We start from the raw sequence: 20,335 nt of genomic DNA, 5'->3' as shown, positions 1-20,335 counted from the left end.
CGGGGCCCGCGCTCACTCGGAGGCCGGGCTGCCGGCGGCAGGACGCGCTCGCGGAGTCGGGCCCGGCGGCGGGCGGCCGCGCGCACCATGCCCTCCTTCGACGAGGCGCTGCAGAGGGCGGGCGAGTTCGGGCGCTTCCAGCGGCGCGTGTTCCTGCTGCTCTGCCTGACGGGCGTCACCTTCGCCTTCCTCTTCGTCGGCGTGGTCTTCCTGGGCAGCCAGCCCGAGCGCTACTGGTGCCGCGGGCCGAGCGCCGCCGCGCTGGCCGAGCGCTGCGGCTGGAGCCCCGAGGAGGAGTGGAACCGCACGGCGCCCCCCGAGCGCCGCGGCGACGGCAGCTGCCGGCGCTACCTCCTGGAGGCGGCCAACGCGAGCGCGGCGCCGGACGCGCTCAGCTGCGCAGACCCGCTCGCCGCCTTCCCCAACCGCTCGGCGCCGCTCGTGCCGTGCCGGGGCGGCTGGCGCTACGCCCAGGCCCACTCCACCATCGTCAGCGAGGTAAGGGCGCCGCGCGCGGGCACGGGCGGGGGGAGTGGCCCCGCGGGACGCGACGGTGCCCTGCTGCCCCCGGCGCGGCGAGGGCGGGGAGGCCGGCACCTGTTGGCTGCCTCTGGGGACCGGCCAGGTGCATCCCACTCTCGGAAGGGCCGCGTCCGAAATGCCCGGAAAACGCCTGTCGTCGATTTCCCTGTGCGAGTGAGGGGACGGAGAGATGCATCTATCCGGGGATCGATGCTGAGTTCGGAGATTGCTTCTCACTCACCTCCTCGGGCATCGGAGCGTCTGGTACGACGTACGTTATGCCGGCGGGGATGGGTTTGTGCCAAAGTGGGAAATGATGGTCCGACTCGCGGTGGAGACCCGCGGCCTCTGGGGCGAGCGACTTGGTTGGGCAGGGCCCGATTGCTCTGTGGTCTTCAGGGGGTAAAGGAAGGGCGAAACGTCAACTGGTTGCCCAAATGATTATCGGAAATGCACGGGGACAGAGGTCAGGGCTCTCCATGGGCATGAGTTTGATAAAACTGCTTTGGGGCAAGGAGCAACATCTGAGATAAATTGGGAAAGCTGAGGTTTTGAATTAAGAGTTTCAACTTTCTTTCTTTCTTTCTTTCTTTCTTTCTTTTTTTTTTTTTTTTTGTTTCCTGCGAATAACTTACAGGAAGGCAGTAAAAAGGGCTATAAGTCTTACAAAGCAGATTCCCCCCTTCCCAGGGGTGGCCCCTTGGGCCAGGTGCGGCAGCCCCCACATTTTCTTGGGTGTGTGTGGGCAGGCAGTGCATCGGGGGTTAGCTGGCCCCTCAGCCTCGGCCGCAGCACTGTTTCCACGCTGGGCTGGGATGGCAGTTTGCATCTTCATCTCTGTGCCTCAGCTGTGGGGACTGCCTCCACGGAGGCTGGGTCACGGGAATGAGCAGTTTCATTGAACTTTGTGGGCAATCAGAGATCAATTTAATTTCTAAAAAAATGATTGAATGTGCTCTGGCAAATTAGGAAAGAAAAATTTTTGTCTTTACATTGGTTATTGTCATAAACTTTTTTAAGCACCTCCTTGAATAAGGGGGAAAACACTAGATTTGGAGTTAGCCATGCCTCTTCTGTCACTGTTAATGGTGACCTCATCTCTCTGGTCTTGGGATTCTAGATCTTTGAGGTCATGCATGTTCTATAGTGCCATGTGTGTATGGTCCTATGCTAATTGCTGTCGAGATAAAATCCATGGCAGCCCAGCCGGGCAATGTGTCTGTTCCGGGTACTTTAATTTCTATTTAACCTGTGGGTAATGATGACGACTGCTTCGTAAACTATGGTGGTCTTGCCGTTAGGGATTTCATAGATGAAATGGACAGGGTGTGGACTCCGGTGGGACAGGGCATTATCCCTAGTACTTCCTTCCAGCAGCAGCTGTTTGATGGCTGCTTGTATTCCATTTAGCACAGCTGCTTAGTGCTTACTTCCCAGGCAAATCAGATGATACCACTTGGAGAGAAGACACCTGATTTTTGAAGACATTTAGACTTCAAATGAAGAATAAAATGAGCCTTCAAAGCAAAATGCACACGCACTCTAATGGTGGTTCTGGGAGCAAATGTGATCGCTGGACATCAGAGAAGGGAGACATAGAAATCTGTGAGTGAGTGCCCAGATACTTGAGAAACAGTCTGGGGTTCTGGAGTTGTTTCAGGTGACCTGGGGTTATTTCAAGGAGGGACAGGTGGTCTTATGAAGGTCAGTGGCTCCCAAAAGGCAATGTGGGAAGTGGAAGGTCGGGAGACCTGGTGTGGTCCTGTCTGCAGCTAGCGGTGTGGCTTGGGTGAATCGCTTAACCTCTCTGGGCTTAGCTTTCTCATCTGTAAAATCAGAGGTTGGATTAAGCCCTTCACGGTCTTACAGATGCCATCAGTGTTATAGCTGGATGGCTGCTCAGGGTGCCCACAACAACGATAAAAAAATTTCAAGGAAAAGTAGAATGATATTTGTCATGCACTCCTGAAGGCCACCAACAAATCTTTGAAATATATTGGAGAGATTTTTTTTTTTTTAAAATCCAGTTTAGAAACAGTTTACTTCTTCTGGCTTTTTTGTTATGTTTTAATTTTTAAGAGGGACCCCCTCCCCATCTATTCAGGAAGTCCAGCCATTCAGAGCAACTCATTCTCAGAGTTCTGCCTGGCTAATATTTTGCTGCCTTTGGTTTTGAAGATGATCCATTTAATTTTTGTTTTTTCATATTCTGTCAGGATTAAAGGAACTTTACTTCTGTCTTCGGTTAACACTGTACCCAATGTGTTTTTACAGACTTAAAGTTGAAGATATTAATCATGGAAAGGGGGTGAATTGCGAGAGTTTCGAAGGTGGAAGGGCAGACCCGATTCCAGAATGTCTCCATTTGGCTATTATACTTCCTCCGTGCACCAGTGAGGGGAGATATCGTTGTCCAACTTTGTAGAAGAGGTTTCTGAGTTAGGAGATGTGGAAGGACCTGCCAGAGTCCCAGACCTTTTAAGTGGCCCAGTTGGGTTGAAATCCAAGGGTCATGAGTATAAATCATTCTCCGTTCCTCCGTGTAGTGATCAAAGTCTTGGGGACAAGCCCACGCAACATAACCACTCACACTTTAGAGCAGGAAATCCTGTGGAACCTTCAAGTTTACTTCATTTTTCTGGCCAGCCTGCCATTGTATTTAATTTCATGGCATCAGGAACACAGTCAGCCATAATCAGCCAGGCCAGCCGATGGGAATGGCTCTCTCGTCTTGACGTGAACATTGCAGAATGAGCACTTGCGTCTCACCTACCGTCTGTCCATCTTACAAAGCGAAACAGCTCGAAGGAGTGAAGTCAGAGTCAATGCCAAGTGCAGGTCTGTTTCAGTCCAGCCCCCTCACTCTTTCTTTTGCTCAAGGTGAGGCAGTAGATTTTTCACTGACTCGTAACTTCCTCAGGGCAGACTTTCTAATGTCTGCATCTCAGCCTTGTCTACTTTTCAGATGCTGGCCAGAATAAAGCGTGATAGAATGCAGAAAAATCTGAGCCTCCACCACCCACATATTTCAATTCATTGCCTAGGGAGTGAGTCTTTGAAATGGATGTTAGGACTTCTTTTTTTTTTTTTTTTTTAAAGATTTTATTTATTTATTTATTTATTTGACAGAAAGAGACACAGTGAGAGAGGGAACACAAGCAAGGGGAGTGGGAGAGGGAGAAGCAGGCTTCCCGCCGAGCAGGAGCCTGATGCGGGGCTCGATGCGGGGCTCGATGCAGGGCTCGATGCAGGGCTCGATCCCAGGACCCTGGGATCATAACCTGAGCCGAAGGCAGATGCTTAACGACTGAGCCACCGAGGCGCCCCGGATGTTAGGACTTCTAAATGTTTGCTTGTATGCCATAAATGGAAATTAAAAAAAAAGAAGAAGAAGAAAGAAGGAAGGAAAGAAAAAGAGCTTCTCTCTAGTGTCTCAGTGAACCAGGCTTCAGAGCACCTTTTCAAAATAGTCTGAATCACTCTTGTTTTTCCTTTCCAGGTCATTTTTTCCCCACAATAAAAGGAAAGCCCATTTGAGGGAAATAGGGGCCACACTGAAGAGAGTGGTGGCGGCTTTGCTTTGTGGGGCTTCACGTGTTTCGGCTTTGCCTCTCACACATCTATCCCACAACACAGGGCCAACCCAGTAGGTCAACCCACAGACATCCGTGCTGCCAGCATCCTGTCCTCACTGACTATCAAGCATGGAATTGCACTGGTGTGGAAACTGCAGAAAGTCTCTCCAGGCCCACATTTTAGTCTGGGCTCAGTCTCTGATGTGCTCGGGGCACTTTAGAAAGATCTTGCTTCTGCACTGTTTTTATTCCTAATATTATTTGGAATCACTCACCTCCTTGTTTCTTGGTGAGTCAACTTCACCAGGAGGACATCTGCTTTATTATTACTTCAAAGACCCAAATAGGTCACTGTTCATTTTTATTTCATTAATTTCCCCTCTTTATTATTTGTTCTTGTTTCCTGGATAGACTTTTGGTATGCTTCTTTCGATGGAAGTTCGATGCATAGCTCAGTTATTTTCAGCCTTTCTTCTTTCCTAGCATAAATATCGAAAGCTATAGATTTCCTTCTATGTACTTTTTAGACCGTACCTGACAAGTTTTGAAATGCAGGTTTTAATTATTATTCCATTCTCAGTATTTGTCATTTCCATTATTATTTCATTTTTGGCCCATGATGTTTTTATCTTTTTAATTGTTGACTTCTCATTTAACCTTGGTATGGTCAGAGAACATGGTCTGTGTGACACTGCTTCTTTGGATTTCATTAAAGTTTGCTTTTTGGCCTTTAAGAGGTCAATTTTCATAAATGTTCTGTACATGCTCTAGAAGAATGTGCAGTCTTTAGCTATTGGGGGCAGAGTTTGTAGATGTCTCATATTTGAAGCTTGTCACTTATGTTGTTAAAATATTCTAGATTTTAATTAACTTTCCATTTGCTTGGTCTGTCAAGATTAATTAACAAGTATTGAAATTTGCCATTATGTTGGTGGGTTTGTCAGTTCCTCCCTATATTTCCAGCAGACTTAAAAAGTTACATACATGGGGCAATTTTATCGGATGCGTGTATCTACAAATTAGATTTTGCTTGTAACCTACATAGTGAATTGAACCTTTTATTAGTGTGTAGGGACCCTATCTAAAATCTATGATGTGTATTGTCTAGTGTCTATTTTGTCTTGTACTAATGTAGCTACTCCAACTTTCTTTTAGTTAATATTTGCCTGTTGTATCTTTTGTTACTTGTTACTTTCAAACTTCATGTGTTCTAAAAGTTTAGATGTATCTCTTATAAAATGTATAAAACTTGATTTTGTTTTTAGCTGGTAGGCGTAGTCTCTTTACATTTATTGTATTCATTGGTATATTTGAGCTTCTTATACCATATTATTTTTCTTTGTCTTGTTCTTTCTATGCTTTTTTCTCTCCCTTTAAAAAATGATTTTTTTATTTTGTTTTTCTTATTCTATTTTGTTCCTTTATTTGTTCGGAATTTAGATCCTTTATTTTAATTCTTTTAGTGGTTACCCTTGACATTTTACTACGCTTACCTAACAGCGCCTAAATTTAATACTGCAACCTTCTCAACAATTTAGAACTTTCAACACTTTCACTCAGTCACTCACCTCCTGTATTACAGGCATTCGTAGCCAATGTTCTAGCTCTTTCCTCTTCATTCTTAATTTATGGTCTTTGTGTAGATCATGTATGCTTGGGTTTATATTGACACTTTATCTTGTCATCATTTCATATAGTCTCTCATTTTCTCCCTTCCTTTTGACATAAGTCTTTAAAATTTTTTCTTTAATGCATATCCCTAGGTGGTACATGTTCTCAGTTTTTGTTTTTATGGAAATGTCTTTGTTTCCCCATTATTCTTTTTTTAAAAAAGATTTTATTTTTAAGTAATCTCTACACCCAACATGGGGCTCGAACCCACAACCCCGAAATTAAGAGTTTCACACTCCAGTGACCGAGTCAGCCATTATTCACCATTATTCTTGAAAGATGGTTTTGTTGAAAAATAGTTCTATGTTGTCAATTATTTTCCTCAGCCCTGTGAAGATGTTAGTTCTGTCTTACAGCTTTCATTTTGCTTTGGAGAAATCTGCTGTGAGTCTCACCGTCCTTTTCACTCAGGTTGTACCTAAGTAGGTATTTCTTTTATTTGCCCAGATTGGTGTACATTGCCTCTCAAAGGCATGTACATATAATAGGTACCCAATAAATAGTCATTGAATGAACCAATTGTTGTATTTCCTTTAACTGAATTGTGGGAAATTGTCAGCCATTATTTCTTCTATGTTCCCTTTTCCTATTCTCTTCTTTCCTTAATTAGACATAAGTTGGACCTTCGTTTGCTATCCTTCATGACTCTTAATGTCTCCCTCATATTTTCCACTTCCGTATCTATATGTGTCATTGAGATGTTTTTTCAGACCTACCTTCCAGAATACTGCCTTTGTATTTAGCAGTATCAGCTCTGCTATTTAATCCATCCACTGAACTTTGTATTTCAACAATTATCTTTCTCATTTATCAAAGTTATATTTGTTATCTATCAAATATGCCTGGCCATTTATTGGTAGTCTCTTATTTCTTGCCCATTTTTCCATTTCTTTAAATGTTTTACAGATGATTACTCTATATTTTGTATCTGCTACTTATACTACCTGAAACCCTTGGTGTTCTAAAGCTTTCATTTGTTGTTTATCATATGTTGTGTGTTTGGTGTTTGTTGACTGTAAGCTCCCAGGTAGTTGATCTCTTTGGGAAACCAGAGAGGATTTTCCTTTGTTTCCCTCTGAGCTGGGGGACAGTACTGATCTGGAATCACTTTCTTCCTTCCAGACTTCCTGGGTGAATCTACAACAGCTGAATCTGTCATTGTTGTTTGTTTATTTTTATCAGAGGCATGTAGTTTTCCCTCACTTCCTGAAACACCAGTAATTCAACACAAATTTTATTTTATGCTGAATCTTATTTTTCATCACCCCTGAGGTGAGGTGATAGGTGTGGTGAAGGGATACCTTTTTCTGATTGAATATAAATCGAGGCAGAATGGACACTGACCTTGACCTCAGCCTCAGAGGACAAGGAGGAATGGAAGAGGAGTATGTGAGCAACAGGATGTTTCATTCTCTCACTCTCTCATCTTCACTATCATTTTCTCTGTGGCCATTTATTAAATGCCGTCTTGAGCACTGGTTGGTGTGCATTCCTGGGACCCACTTACAGAGAGTTGGAATCAAAAGGTTGGAGTGGGGTTTGGGCATCTTCATTTTTCACAAGCATGTAAAGCCCATGCAGGTGGTCCATGGGCAACACATGGAGACATGCTGGGTGTTTCTTTATGAGGAGCATGAAGAGAATGTCGTGAGTGGAACTGCTTTATGTGTGATTGAAGCAAGTGCCAGTTCCCCTGAATACACACTGCAGACTTAGGGACAGAAGCATCATCTCTTTACCTGAAGGCAGGAGTCCCGGATTTTATCTGGTGAAATGCTGCTGTTTATCTACAGAAACCTTGAAGCTATCCAGAGATGGGCAGCTGACCATAAAATCCTGTAATTGTTCAGAGTGGGGTGCCCACAGCTGAACCATACTCCCTCCGAGATTTGGCAATCCTTAGAGTGGAGCTTTGGGCAGAGGCGGGGGCGCAACCAAATGGGGTATCTAACACATGAGGCATTAATATCTATACGTTTTGATGTATATTTGGGATTCAATAGATCTGGGCCTAAATGTCCGCTCCTCTGTATTTCAACTTCAAGGGCAGGTCACAGAACCTGCCTCAGCCTTGGCGTCCTCAGCTCTAGAATGGGAGTAATAACACCTACCATAGTGCTTGGTCTGACATCCGCATCGAAGTGCCTGTCATTGTGCCTGGCCAGAAGTTATGTGCAAAAATATTGTTTTCTGTTAACATGTAAAGACTCTTGAGCTGGATAGGGGTAGGGGATAAGTGGGGTGCCAGATCTGACCCTGGGGCTGTAGTTTGCTGAACTCAAGTCTAGCAAAATATATCACTAATAAACTTGCCTTAAATATTAAAAAAAAACAACAACAACAAACCAACAACACATCTCTTGGGCACTAATTTGCCCTTAGGGCAGAGAACACCCTGCGTTTTTCCTCCCGGAGCCAGAGCTAGGTTGTATTTCCCAGCTTCCCTAGCAGCTGGTGGGTCATGAGACGGAGTCCTGGTCAGTGAAGATGGGAGAAGTAATATGGGACACTGTCAGGCCTGCAGCCAGACAACCTTCCTTCTGGCAATCCCACTCTCTTCCTTGCTTCCCTCACCTGCCAGCAGAGAATGCTGAAGCCCTAAAATGTGGTGGAGTCCTTAGATGGAAGGAGGTCCATTCCTGAAAGCCTGTGGGGAGGGGAGTCCCCATCCTCCTCCCCTCTAGCTCATCTGCATGGGGATGTGAAATTAATGAGAAATAAACTTTCCTGTATTAAACCACTGAGATTTGGGGGTTGTTTGTTGCAACTCTTAGAGTGAGCCTACCCCAACTAATACAGCATTTGAGTATATTTCCTGTAGGCTGCATGTACCTGGTTAAATTGTAGGGAAGCTTGTTCCTTCAAGACAGTCCTCCCCTTGGTCTGCTCACAAGGCCACCCTGTCCCTGCCCATGGGCGTTTACAGCCCTACAGGCCCCTGGCCTCTTCAGCGCCCAGTGCTCCAGCCTGTCCAGGACATGTCCAGCTGCCTTCCCTAGGCTCTGGAACATGCTGTTTCCTTTTCTCAAAATACCTTTCTTCTTTCTCCATATGGCCATTCCATTTTTTAAAAAGATTTTTTAAAATTTAGAGAGAGAGAGTGTGAGCAGGGGGAAGGGCAGAGGGGGTGGGAAAGGGAGGGAAAAGAATCTCAAGCAGACTCTGCCCTGATTGCAGAGCCTGATGCAGGACTCGATCTCATGACCCTGAGATCATGCCCTTAGTCGAAACCAAGAGTTGGATGCTTCACCGACTGAGCCACGCAGGTGCCCCATGGCCGTTCCATTTTTTATACAGCTAGGAGTTACCTATTCCAGAAGTAACTTCCATAATTTCCACCCGCCCCCTACTGCCCGCCCCCACACCTGCTGATTGTGTTCATCACGGTCTCCCTTGTCAGACTGCAGGTTTCTTGAGGGCAGAGACAGTGTCCAGTAACTATTTGTGATGAAATTACGTGGTGTGTAACAATTTTTGTGGCTCAGCTAGTGAGTCAATGAGAAAAAGATTGAGGGACAAACTTGACCACTTTTATAACTTTGGTTAAGCCAACCCTGAAGTTGACCTTCATAGATTAAAATAAGACTTCTCCCCAACAGAGCTGCTGCTTGTTCTTTCTCTTTCACATTATTTTTATGTTTTAATTTAGAGAAAATGGACATTTTAACAACTTTGATATATTGAATGTGATATATTTGATATAATTTGAGTTGATATATTGCTGCATTTTCTGAGGCATAATTCAATTTCTCTCAGCAGTGTTTTCTTGTTCTCAGTGATGATCTTACACAGCTTTCACTAGTTTTATTCCCGGGTGTTTGCTGTTTCATGGATAGCATTGTACATATGGGCTGCCCCTCACACCCATGGGGTCTGACAAATCCCCGGGGGGCCACCGCCCTGCAGAAACTGCCCTCATTCCCCTGACCCCCAGCTGGAGCAGAGGGCCAACAGACCATACCCCTGCCCCTGTCTCTTGTCCCCAGAATCCTAATTTGGAGGATGTGACCTGGAACACGGAAAGAACCAGGAAATAGAACTGCTGGCTTTTGGGGGCCATAATTGTTATGTGCTGACGTTCACTGAGCAGAAAGGGCTATGTGTTCACCTGTCCCAGCACTTTCTGGCACATCTGAGTCTTCAGCCTAGCCACACTCCAGAAGCTGCTGGGCACAGGCGCAGGCCTGGGTCAGCAAGGGGTGGACGGGGGCCTGGCTTTCAACAGTTCAGAGACAAAGTGCTGAGCCCTCCAAAGCTGTGGAGGGGCAGGCAATGCCTACCTGTGAGAACAAAGTAAAACCTTTCTAAGACTCTTCCTCCTGTTTTCCTTTCTTGAACCATAGCCAAGGAAGGAAGTTTATTTCTATTCTAGGAGGAAAAGGCAAAGTTCCTTAAGGTTCCTGATACAGCTTTTTTAGAATGACAGATGATGGTCAATGCCATGGGGTCTGGGTGAGAGATCAGTAACATGGCTTTTCAAGGATTGCTGCATTCTAACTGTTCTGTGTTTGGAATAAAACAAAGCAACTTTGGGGCTAGCACTTGTGTAGTAATAGAGAAAAACAGTGAGGGATGCAGTTTAGGGGCTATTCAGAAGGCGAATAATCAATGTGATTTTAACAAATCCTTGTATTTATATTCTGCAGGTAGTGTGGGCCCCGTGCAGCACATCATTCAAAGTATGAATGATTCAGTAACTTAACCTCAAAAACTGTGTTTGGGGGAAATTAAAAATGAAAGTCAGGGAATAAGCATAGTGATCATTGTTGAATATTTTCTAAAAGCTTGGACTGTGATCTCTGATTAATCAATGAAGTTGATGCAAGACTCAGAGCCCCGTCTCAGGTTACTGTGAGCCACTGGGGATAGTGGGCAGCATCTGTAGGACCCCCCTTACTCCTTTTCAGAGTAAGGTCAACTGTCAATGGATTTCCAAGGTTCCTCTATCTCTATCATTCTACAACCAAATGCATTATCAGGTCCCTGATGTATTTAGTTCCTGACACTGAGCTCAGGGTTGTCACATCCACACAAGAGTGGGAACACATCTTGGAACGAAGCTAACTTAAAGCCTAGAGGTGTTAGTTTCTGGAAATCAGGATGGATTCCTCCCAGGGCACCTTTCTTCCCAGTGGGTACGCTGTGCTGTGTGTGATGTCCGCAGGAGCAGAGGGGAATGGGGTGGATGGGTGTCCCTGCACTCTGGAGCAGGTGCCCATCCTGCCTTCTTTCACTTTGACTTTAGCCCCTAGGGCCTCGTGGAGAATCTGAGGGGGGCATGCCGAAGGCCACCCACGCAATGAAAATGCCCAGGGGGAGGCAGGGTGGGTGCAAGCCTGGACTTCAGAAACAGAGGTGATTATTACGCTGTCAGATCCTGTCTTGGGAGGTAGGCGACTCCCTGTAGGATTGTTGTAGGGCAGGAGCAGGGGAGATGACCAAATGACAGCTGGGTCTCTGGCTTTCCATTTTAACAGCGATCACTGGGGCCAGAAGTGAAGACAATAATATGGAAAAACACACCGGAGCTTCACCAGCCTACCCACTCTCACACCCTTTGGCCTTGATTATCGGATCATCAACCATTAAACTTAACATTGAGCTTACACATTAAAGCATTTAAGTATTTTAAAGTAATTCTGACAAGGTTGCATCTGTTTCGCATATAACATTTCTTTTCTGGCCTTTGTTAACTTATGTTGTGCTTATTTGTAATAAGACCTAAAAATAAGTGTGGGAGACTGTGTTTTCTAGAAAGTAGTTCAGAGGTAAACTTTGGAGGCTTCAAATAATGTGAACAGTTAGATGAACACTTCCTCCTCGTGCATATAACAGCAAACCAGCTCTCTCGCTCTCCTCACCCGAATGATCAGAGTTTTTTTCTTGTTGGGATGCTGTCAGCTGTTTTTGCAGTTTTATTTTGAGATAGAATTGTTTCATTTTTCTTGACTTCATAATGCAGAAACAAGAGTTTCACCCATAAGATTTAGATTAGCATCTCATAGTATGGGATGCCATTTTACTTTCTACGGAATGAAAGTTTATTTTATGACTGCTTGTGCAACACGGAGGCAGATTTTGAAAATGGTGGTTTTCTATGAAATGCTGTCAGTCCAGTGGTGTCCTGCATGAGAGGCCTGAGTAAGGTCTCTATAGAAATTAGAGGAAGCTAGGGCCTTGGCAGGTGAGGAAAGGAAACAGATGACTAGCCCTGATTCTTGGGCAATGGGACCCAAGAGGCTGTTTGGTCTTAATGAAGTCTGATGGTTTTGGAAGTTTTTGCTGGTGATGGTGTCGAGTTTCTGGAATCACTGCCCACCTCCTCATGAGCTAAGGAGGCTGAGGGTCCTGCAACCCTCCCGAGAGAAGACAGAACATCCATTATGAGGCCAGCGTACCTGCATAGTGCTTACCTCAGGCAGCACGGGCCCCCTCCTGGGAGCGGGATGGAGACTTCCCCCAGGAGTACAGCTCCTGTCTTATGTGTTCTCCTCATCCTCTCCGCTTGACAGCGTCTCATGTCTCAGACGCCTTTCTCAGTTGTTGCTTAGGTCCCACGTACGCACAGGGTGGCTCTGATTTCACAGGGCTTCTGCCAGCTGGAAGCGTTGCACGGCCCACGGCACAAGATGAAAGACAGCATGTGTGTCTCCAGCCCCCGGGGAGGGACGCCATAAGCCGAAGCCTCAGAGACATAAACAGAAGGGATGGGCGCCAGGACCTCCTCTTCTGAAGATGGATCGTAGCACATTTATGGGAATTGAAAGAGTGTGGGAGCAAACAGTGTGTACATTTAATACAGAGGATTTTCTAAAAGCAATGTTTTGCAGACATGTATTGAGAAATTCGTTCCCTTCCATTGTTCTCAAGTGAAAGTTTCAAAGCAGACACTCGTATGGAAGTCATGGGGACAATTAAAAATATTAAATATCCAAGGTAGAGGAGAAAATTAAGTTGAAACTAATTAAAGTTAATGTGGCATCAACTTTTAAAAAAGTCAAAGAAAGAAATTTCAGAGTTGCTTTAGTGTAAAGGAAGTTGTCCCAAGATCCTTCCCCACAGAAGTTCTTGATCTGTGTCTCGGCAACTTGGTAATGATGTGATAGATTGATCTGGGGCCTCCTTTTGTCAGCTACCCAGCACCCCTAGGATTACTGAGATCTCCTATCCGGTATGTACGTGTATAAGGCACGCAAAGAAGAATTTTGATTTTAAACGAAACCAAGTCGAATGGGTTACCAAACCACATAAGATTGCCTTTGTATTTACTGCTGGATAGGTAATTAGGTAATGACCATTTATGGTTGCAAAATTCTGTGAAGAAATGATCACATTTCTTACCACATAGCCTTACCAGTTGTGTGAAGATGGGCAAATCGCCTAGAGATGTTTCCAAGCTCAGATTCTTACAAATGGGAATACTAGCTGTTGTGTGCAGTTGATGGGAGGCTTATACACATAATGCATGCAGAGCGCTTGTCACCTTGTCTGCCCCTCCCTCACAAGCACTGAGTGACTGGTGCCGGTGGTAGTTGTTGATTACAGATGCTTAGGAAATTGACGCAGAGAGGCAGCTTGGGTCTGGGAACTAGAAGGGATGGCAAACGCCAGGTCTGAGGGAAGCTTTTGTTGGGCAGGCCACCAAGATTCCAGCACTAAGGGACATGGCAGGGATCCACTGTCTGGAGCTGGTATAGCTGGGGCTTAGTGATAAAGACCAAGAAAAGATCCAGGGTACAAGGTCAGAGCTACTAGCTTTGGCAAAACTTCCCAAGGCTCCTTTTTCCAGTCATGACCTGGAATTAACAATCCCTACCCTCGTCTAGGTGACTTAGAGGGCTACCCAAGACAGCCCTGAGCCCACGCTCATTCCCTCCTTCTTGCTCTTTGTCACTAAATGTGGCCTCCAAGTCCTGAGTGTGCCTGATCTGGGCTGGGGTTGCGAGACCCAGACTGGCTCAGACTCCACGCTCTGCTGCGGACAGAGCAGCGAACCGCTGGGCTGGGGTCTTGAACTTCCCTAAAATAGGGCACGGGCAGAAAACCTGGCAACATCTAAGGAAGCTTTAACTCACATTTTACATAAAAGGGAGCTTTCCTGATTGAAGTTAAGACTGTTTTATTTGCTTCTGTTTGGGAGTAAGAGGCACTGTTGGAGGTAAGTGACTGAGCTGTGTTGTTGGAACTGGTGTGTTCTGTATCCCCAGAGAGCAGGCTGCTGCCGGGGAGAGTCATTGGTGAGTGAAGGCGGACTGCCAGATACACCCACCACAGCCCTCCGGCCCCAGGCTAGAATGTGCTTCCTCTCTTGCCGGGTGGGATGGCAGCCCGGCACCTGCCCACAGCTGCCACTGCTCTAGGTCCCGTATAACTCGGGGGGGGGGGGGGGTCACTGTCCATGGTCACTCAGAGTCATGCACATGACTCTGCCCACTGACACCTCCCCTGGCCCCTTTTGGAGGGAGGGATTTTGAGAAGAACGAAAGCATCATCATAACATGCAGCCCTCTCCATCACTTTGCCTTTCACAGGCATCAGATCCTTCAATAAATCTGGACAGCAAAGGTTCCCTAAGGGGGCTATGTTGGAATGCACCAGGGTGGCTCATGCCTACTTTCTGGTTGGGTCAGTAAGACAAATTTGCCTCATATTTTTGGGCAGTTTTCAGTGGCTGTTTCGTATCACGGTTTGCTCATCCTGTCATGAGAAAGTGGCCTCAGAGAGAAAAGGCCAAAAGAGTACCCCCCCCCATCCCCCTGCAGTCTATGAAATGAGCACATGATGGTGGCAGGCAGGGGAGCAATAATCATGACTATTGGGATTCAGGTTGGGGTTGAAGTGAATTTGGGCTAAATTGCTCTATATATTAAGCAATCCAGTCTCTTGACATTGAATAGACACTAAAATTTAATCCATGAAAGTAGCTTAATGCCCAACAGGGACACAAAGCCATACTGTAATATACCTCATATAACCTTATAGTTATTAATGCATCTTCCTGCTTGGAATCTTTTTCTTATTTAATTACCAGAAAACATTAAAACTTGGTAAATAGTCAACTCATTTAATCCTCACACACCCTGTGAGGCATGCAGTATTTTGTAGGGAAGGAAAGTAAGGTACAAGGAGATTAAGTAACTTGTCCCATATCTGGAGCTGCAGGGAGGGAGAATTGGAAAAGATATTTTTGATGTCTGAACCAACAAGAGATTAATTGATGTCTCTAGAAAATAAAAGGGACTTCTGTAAATCAACAAGAAAAAGATAACAAGCCTTATAGAAGAACTGACAAAGGGTATGGATAGTTTTTCATGAAAGTAGACCCAAAAGGCCCACTAAGCATAAGAAGCAATGCAGATCCATTCGTAATCAGAGAAACAAAAATGCAAACAAGATAGCGCTTTGCATGCATTAGGCTGGTTAGAAACTACAAAGCCCAGTGATGCCAAGTGTTGGTAGGTTGCAAGGTAACTGCTGAAGGGCGTGTGCGGCTACTTTCCAGACGAGTCCGGAACTACCGATGCCAGTCAGGTGTCCACATATGTGTACTGTGATCCAGCAATTCCACTCCTATGCATAAGTCCTGAAAGAAATTCTCAAATACACCCATCCATCCATCCATCCATCCATCCATCAGGAGGCAGATATCTTCTCTGCAGCATTACTTGGGTGGCAGAGAGTTGGAGGTGATCTGGGAGAGAGGGAATGTCAAATGTAGTGGCTACACCCCATGCAGTAGTCAGAAATGATGGGTTAGATGTTCACATAGCATCACGGATGGCCCATAAAGCATAGGGCAGAATAAAAAGTAAGAAACAGAGTGAGTTATAGGATACAATACCATTTACATAAAATTAAAAGTATGTGCACACAAAACAAGATCAATTCTACAAGAAGACAAACAAAAAGATACACCTTAACACATCAGGATGATTCCTTTGTGGGGATGGGATAGAAATAGGGATAGCAATAAAATGGAATGAATCTATAAAATAAGATAGGGGTCTTCTATAACCAGTGACTAGAATACATTATAATTAACTCAACCTTCTTCCCTTAAGGCTTAAAAGACACAAGGGTGTAAAAAGAAAGAAATGGGTTTTTCTGTCAAAGACACTCAGGGGTCTTGTAAAATAGATGCCTTAGAAACCACCTGGCCCTTGGCCTGTTGAATGGATTGGCCTGTAACCTAGAAATCTAGATGGGGTCTTGCTCAGGTTGTTGCAAACTGTGTTTGGCCAATCTTTGGCTTTGCCATGCCCACCCCTTTCAGCAGAGTAATTCTACTTTTATCAGTTTTATTTTGGTGTTAAGATTGTTTTGTTTTCTAAGAGGGGAGCCAGAGTTCTTCTAAAATAATGTTCTAAAAACACTGGATAAGTATTCCCCAGGATCCCTTCCAGATCTAAAATTCTGTATTTTAATCAAAACAACCAACTTAACTAAAAATGTCTTAAAACTCAGAGTCTGAAATGTCAGCCCCGCATGTGTTTGTATAGAAGACATTTTCTTGGGACAGTGTTGGGCACTTGCTGTTCCTAAAGCTCGTTCAGCTTCTCTCTGTTAAATTTCAGGACACCATGGAACATCATTGAAAGTAAACCTATGCATAGATTCACACCTTAGAAACTAAATATATCTCAAGTGTCCTGATACTGCAGGTCTCTTTATCCTCTGTGATAGCTGGCCTGAGACGTCCCCCAGAGCTATCTACCTGTGGGGATCAGGGACAGCACTGCTGAAGGACAGAGGGGATTCAGTGGTCACCTGCAGATGCTGTGTCCCCAGATGCAGACCACTGGGGCACAGATGGAAGGCCTTTCCTGAGCACGTCACATGGAAGATGTCTCTCAGTGTCCATCTCAAAAGCCTAATATAAAATGTAATAGTTCAACCAAGTCCTCCCATAGTGCATTCCTAGTATTCTTTTTTAGTTAATCCACAGGTTTTATTATGCTTTTATGTGTTCTCAGGTATAGAATTCCAGGTGTTGCTTTTGTCTTCCAAGATCATATAATCTTCCTATTTAGGAAGACAAAGGGAGAAGATATTGTTCAAAATCTTCAGGAGAATTAGGTTCTTGAAGTCCTATGACTTGGCAAATCTGCAGGTCTTCCAGAAACAAGATGCTCTGGCCTGTCATTGCTTTCCTTTTTAATTTGCCCTCTTGCATTGTCTTTTGGTTCTTCAGTGAGGTACTGTCTTCAGCTGAGTTGCCCAGAAAGCAGAGTCTGAGACAAGGGTTTGTGTATGTGCTATTAAATGCCAGGGAACAGAAGTGGGGGAAGGAGGGTGAAGTAGGGAAGGGAGTACACCACCTCACCATTACATCCTTGAAGCCAAGTGCCACCTGTCCCCAGGAACCAGGCCAAGGAGGGGGGAACAGAGAGCAGGGAAGGAGAAAAGGGGAAGAACTTATCCAGTGGCTCCTGCCTCCCAGTGGTCAAAGTTTCCCTCCGCCGGCATTAACTTGCTCACGCTTTAAGGTTACCAGGCAGAGGGCTTGTGGTTGCTCTGAGGTGGAAGGCCAGAGGCACAGGGCAAGGCAGGAGGCCAGGAGCTGGGAGGGGGAGCCTGCAGCAGGCAGTCAGAGCTTCCACGAGGCTCCGTCAGGAGGCAAGTGAGCCTAGAAGATTGGAGGGGTGCAGAGAGAGTCCAATCCTGGGACCCATAGATCATTAGGTCCTGCACAGACTCTGTCCCGAAATCTTAGTAGGGCCCTACTCACTGGATTGTTGCCTCTCTCTTCCCAAACTTGCGTATGGTGGAAACCGGCCACCATATATTGCCCAACTTCCTATTAGACTCCCTTGACTCCCCCCCACCCCCTGGCCTCCTTGCAGAGAGCTGCCTTGGATCCCCCAGTTTTCCCGTGGAAACTCCTGTGGAGTTTTCCCCTTATGATACTATGTTCTGCGTTCCAGCCCCAACTTTCTCCTACCGCTTGCAGCTGGGGCTCTCTTAGGGTGACCAGCTGTCCCAGTTTGCCTGGCATTGAGGGGGTTTCCTGTGACATAGGACTTTCAGGGCTGGATCTGGCAGAGTCCCGGGCAAGCTGGGACAGTTAGTCACCTTGAGTGCCTACAAGCAGAAAAAGTGATTCACAAGATGTATAAAAAATGAAAAGCTGTGAACAACTTGGTTGTGTAATAGAGGGGAATATGGTTAAATAAACACAGTGTACCCATTTGATACACTATGACAGAGATGATAAAACTGTGTTTACAATGTAATAATGTGGAAATGCTTATGATACAATATCAAGTTAAAACAAAAGGCTGGGATATCAGTATATGCATATTGCATGATTTCAATCATATATTTAAAATCTCTGCCTGGAAAATCAGTTGTTGAAAAGCAGGGACTGCCTTACACAAAGGCCTTGAAAGGAGAGACCTTTACTGCTCCTTACATTTTTTCTTAACTAATTGAGATATTCTTTTGCCAAAGTCAGTGCAAAAGCAGAGGTAGAGCCAAGTTAACATTGTGGTCATGCTACATTTAAAATTGATGAGAAAATGCACATAGATTGTTCAAATTAACCGTAATTGTTTTATTCAACTTGATAGGATTGCTGAGAAACAAGTCAACCCTACAAAACTTAGAGCATGCAAGTAAGGCTGGATTCTCAGCAAAGGAAAAAACACTAGATTCCTTCCCAGTAAGGCCCAGTTACTAGAGATTGTGAAATCCTATAGCTAGTGAAAGAACACTATTCATAATTTCTTACCAAAACAATTACTTTGTTGCTTACATGAAAGCCTCCAGAAAAGATGGGGCTGTTCAGAGAAAATAGCCTGGAGAGAATGAGCCTCTGGCACCAAGTGAAGCCAGTCTGGAAACTGTCATAAGGTGACAAGAGGATTTTTCTTCACCCAACACAAGATCAGAAAACAAAGCTGGACCTATATTTGCCTCGCTTGCTCTGAATAATCAAAAAGGCGATTGCTTCACTTAACAGGCATTAAGGTTTGAATCTGACCTAGCTTTAATAGCTAACCTGTTTACATGTGTTAGAGACCATATTATATTTTGCATTGTCCAGTTTATATTGTTTTATATTAGTGATTTTTTTTTTTTTTTTTTTTAGCTGTGTGACAAGCCTCCCTTGATTCATGAACCATTTATTCATGTGTTTGAGATTGTGTACTATTTGGGGTTATTTTGATTACCAAATTTTATTTTCATCATGAAAACTTAGTAGCTAGATATGTTCTGGAGGTTTTGAATATATTATGTTAGCATCAAAATAGTCTTATGATGGAAGTAGTTATTTTCCTGTTTTCCAAAGGGTGGAGTTGAGGCTGTGAAGATAGGCCAGTGTGAGTTGGATTCCTTCTGAGGGCAGCCTCACCCAAACCAATGACATGTCCCTACCCACCTGTCTCCAGAACAGTGGCTCTCAAAGTCTAGAACCACCTAGAAGGTGTGTGAGGACTGAGATTGCTGGGCCTCACCCCCAGAGTTTCTGAGTCAGTCGGGCTCAGGTGGGCCTGAGAATTTGCATTTCCAAGTCTCCATGTATTGCTGATGCTGTGGGTCCCAGGTCACATTTTGAGAACCACTTGGTCTAGAAGGAGGTTGGCTTTAGCTCATGATTTTTCATTAGGTGATGATTGGCTAACATTACACTTGAATGGAAAACATGACTCTCTTCAAGTAAGCTTCATATGAGGTTTGGTTCTTCCTGAAAATGCAGCTTACTGCTCCTTGATGTGGGTTCGTTCTTGGTCGTGTTCCCTTTTAGCCCAACATGCATGTCACCAGATGGGTCTTATGCACACAGCATATTGGTCACAGCACGGTTCTAGTCACAGAACAACCAAGGCTCCCTTTTGTCCATGAAACGAAGTTCGGGTCCCTCAGTCTGGCATTGATCTCACGTGCCTGTGAGCGGACTGTCGAATGTAACGGAAGCTTCCTCTGCTCTGCACAAAGACCCTGTCCAGACCAGCTGCTGCTCCACCCACAAGCCACTCCCGAAGGTGTTGCCGGGAGCCCTGTCATCCTCTGGAATGTGGTTCTGGAGGAGGTATGTATGGAGCGGCCAGTGTGGGCCAGAAATGTCCTAGGTGCTGGGCGCCCCGTGGGCAGGATGTGTGGACCCCTCACCTGCACCCCCGTAGCCTCAGACTCCAGCTTCCACTGGTTCTTGGGCCTCTGGTCCTACCTGGCCTCCCTCACTCTGGAAACTCCTTCTCCACAGTCTGTCTTCTCTAAAAGAGAGGACGTGCCCTCCCCACACCCACCCTTGCCTCTCACTCCCCTCACTTTCCACTTCCCGGATATAGAAGACTTGGAACAAGAAGCTTCTTGAGTATCCTGCCGCCAGTGTAAGAACTTACCGGTGTCTGCTCCCAGCCTTTCCTCCTGACGCCCCTCCCCAAGGAAGGCTGTCTGGGTATCACACAAAGTGTCACCTGTGCTCAGGGGAGGGGCATGATTCGTACTCTTAGTGACACTGCTGTCACGGTCACCCGTTCATATTTCACTGTTGTGCTCATCCTGTACCCCCCAGTACCTCTGTCTTGTCTCTGCCCTCTCAGCCCACTGGCTGCTGAGGCCGA

The 20,335-nt window shown here is 45.4% G+C and overlaps 1 protein-coding gene across 1 annotated transcript in view; it reads left to right on the top strand.

The window, feature by feature from the left end:
- The first annotated feature begins 87 nt into the window (after positions 1 to 87).
- The window catches only part of SLC22A3 (solute carrier family 22 member 3), an 85,542-nt gene continuing 65,294 nt past the window's right edge, over positions 88 to 20,335 (top strand). The window contains exon 1 of the mRNA XM_032408279.1: positions 88 to 498. Coding sequence (XP_032264170.1) covers positions 88 to 498 — 411 coding nt within the window. The remainder of the gene's footprint in view (positions 499 to 20,335) is intronic.

This window comes from Phoca vitulina, unplaced genomic scaffold (assembly GCF_004348235.1).
Source record: "Phoca vitulina isolate PV1807 unplaced genomic scaffold, GSC_HSeal_1.0 scaffold9, whole genome shotgun sequence".
Lineage (NCBI taxonomy): Eukaryota > Metazoa > Chordata > Mammalia > Carnivora > Phocidae > Phoca > Phoca vitulina.
Note: the sequence above shows the minus strand (reverse complement) of the source record. Positions and strands in the feature narration are given on the sequence as shown.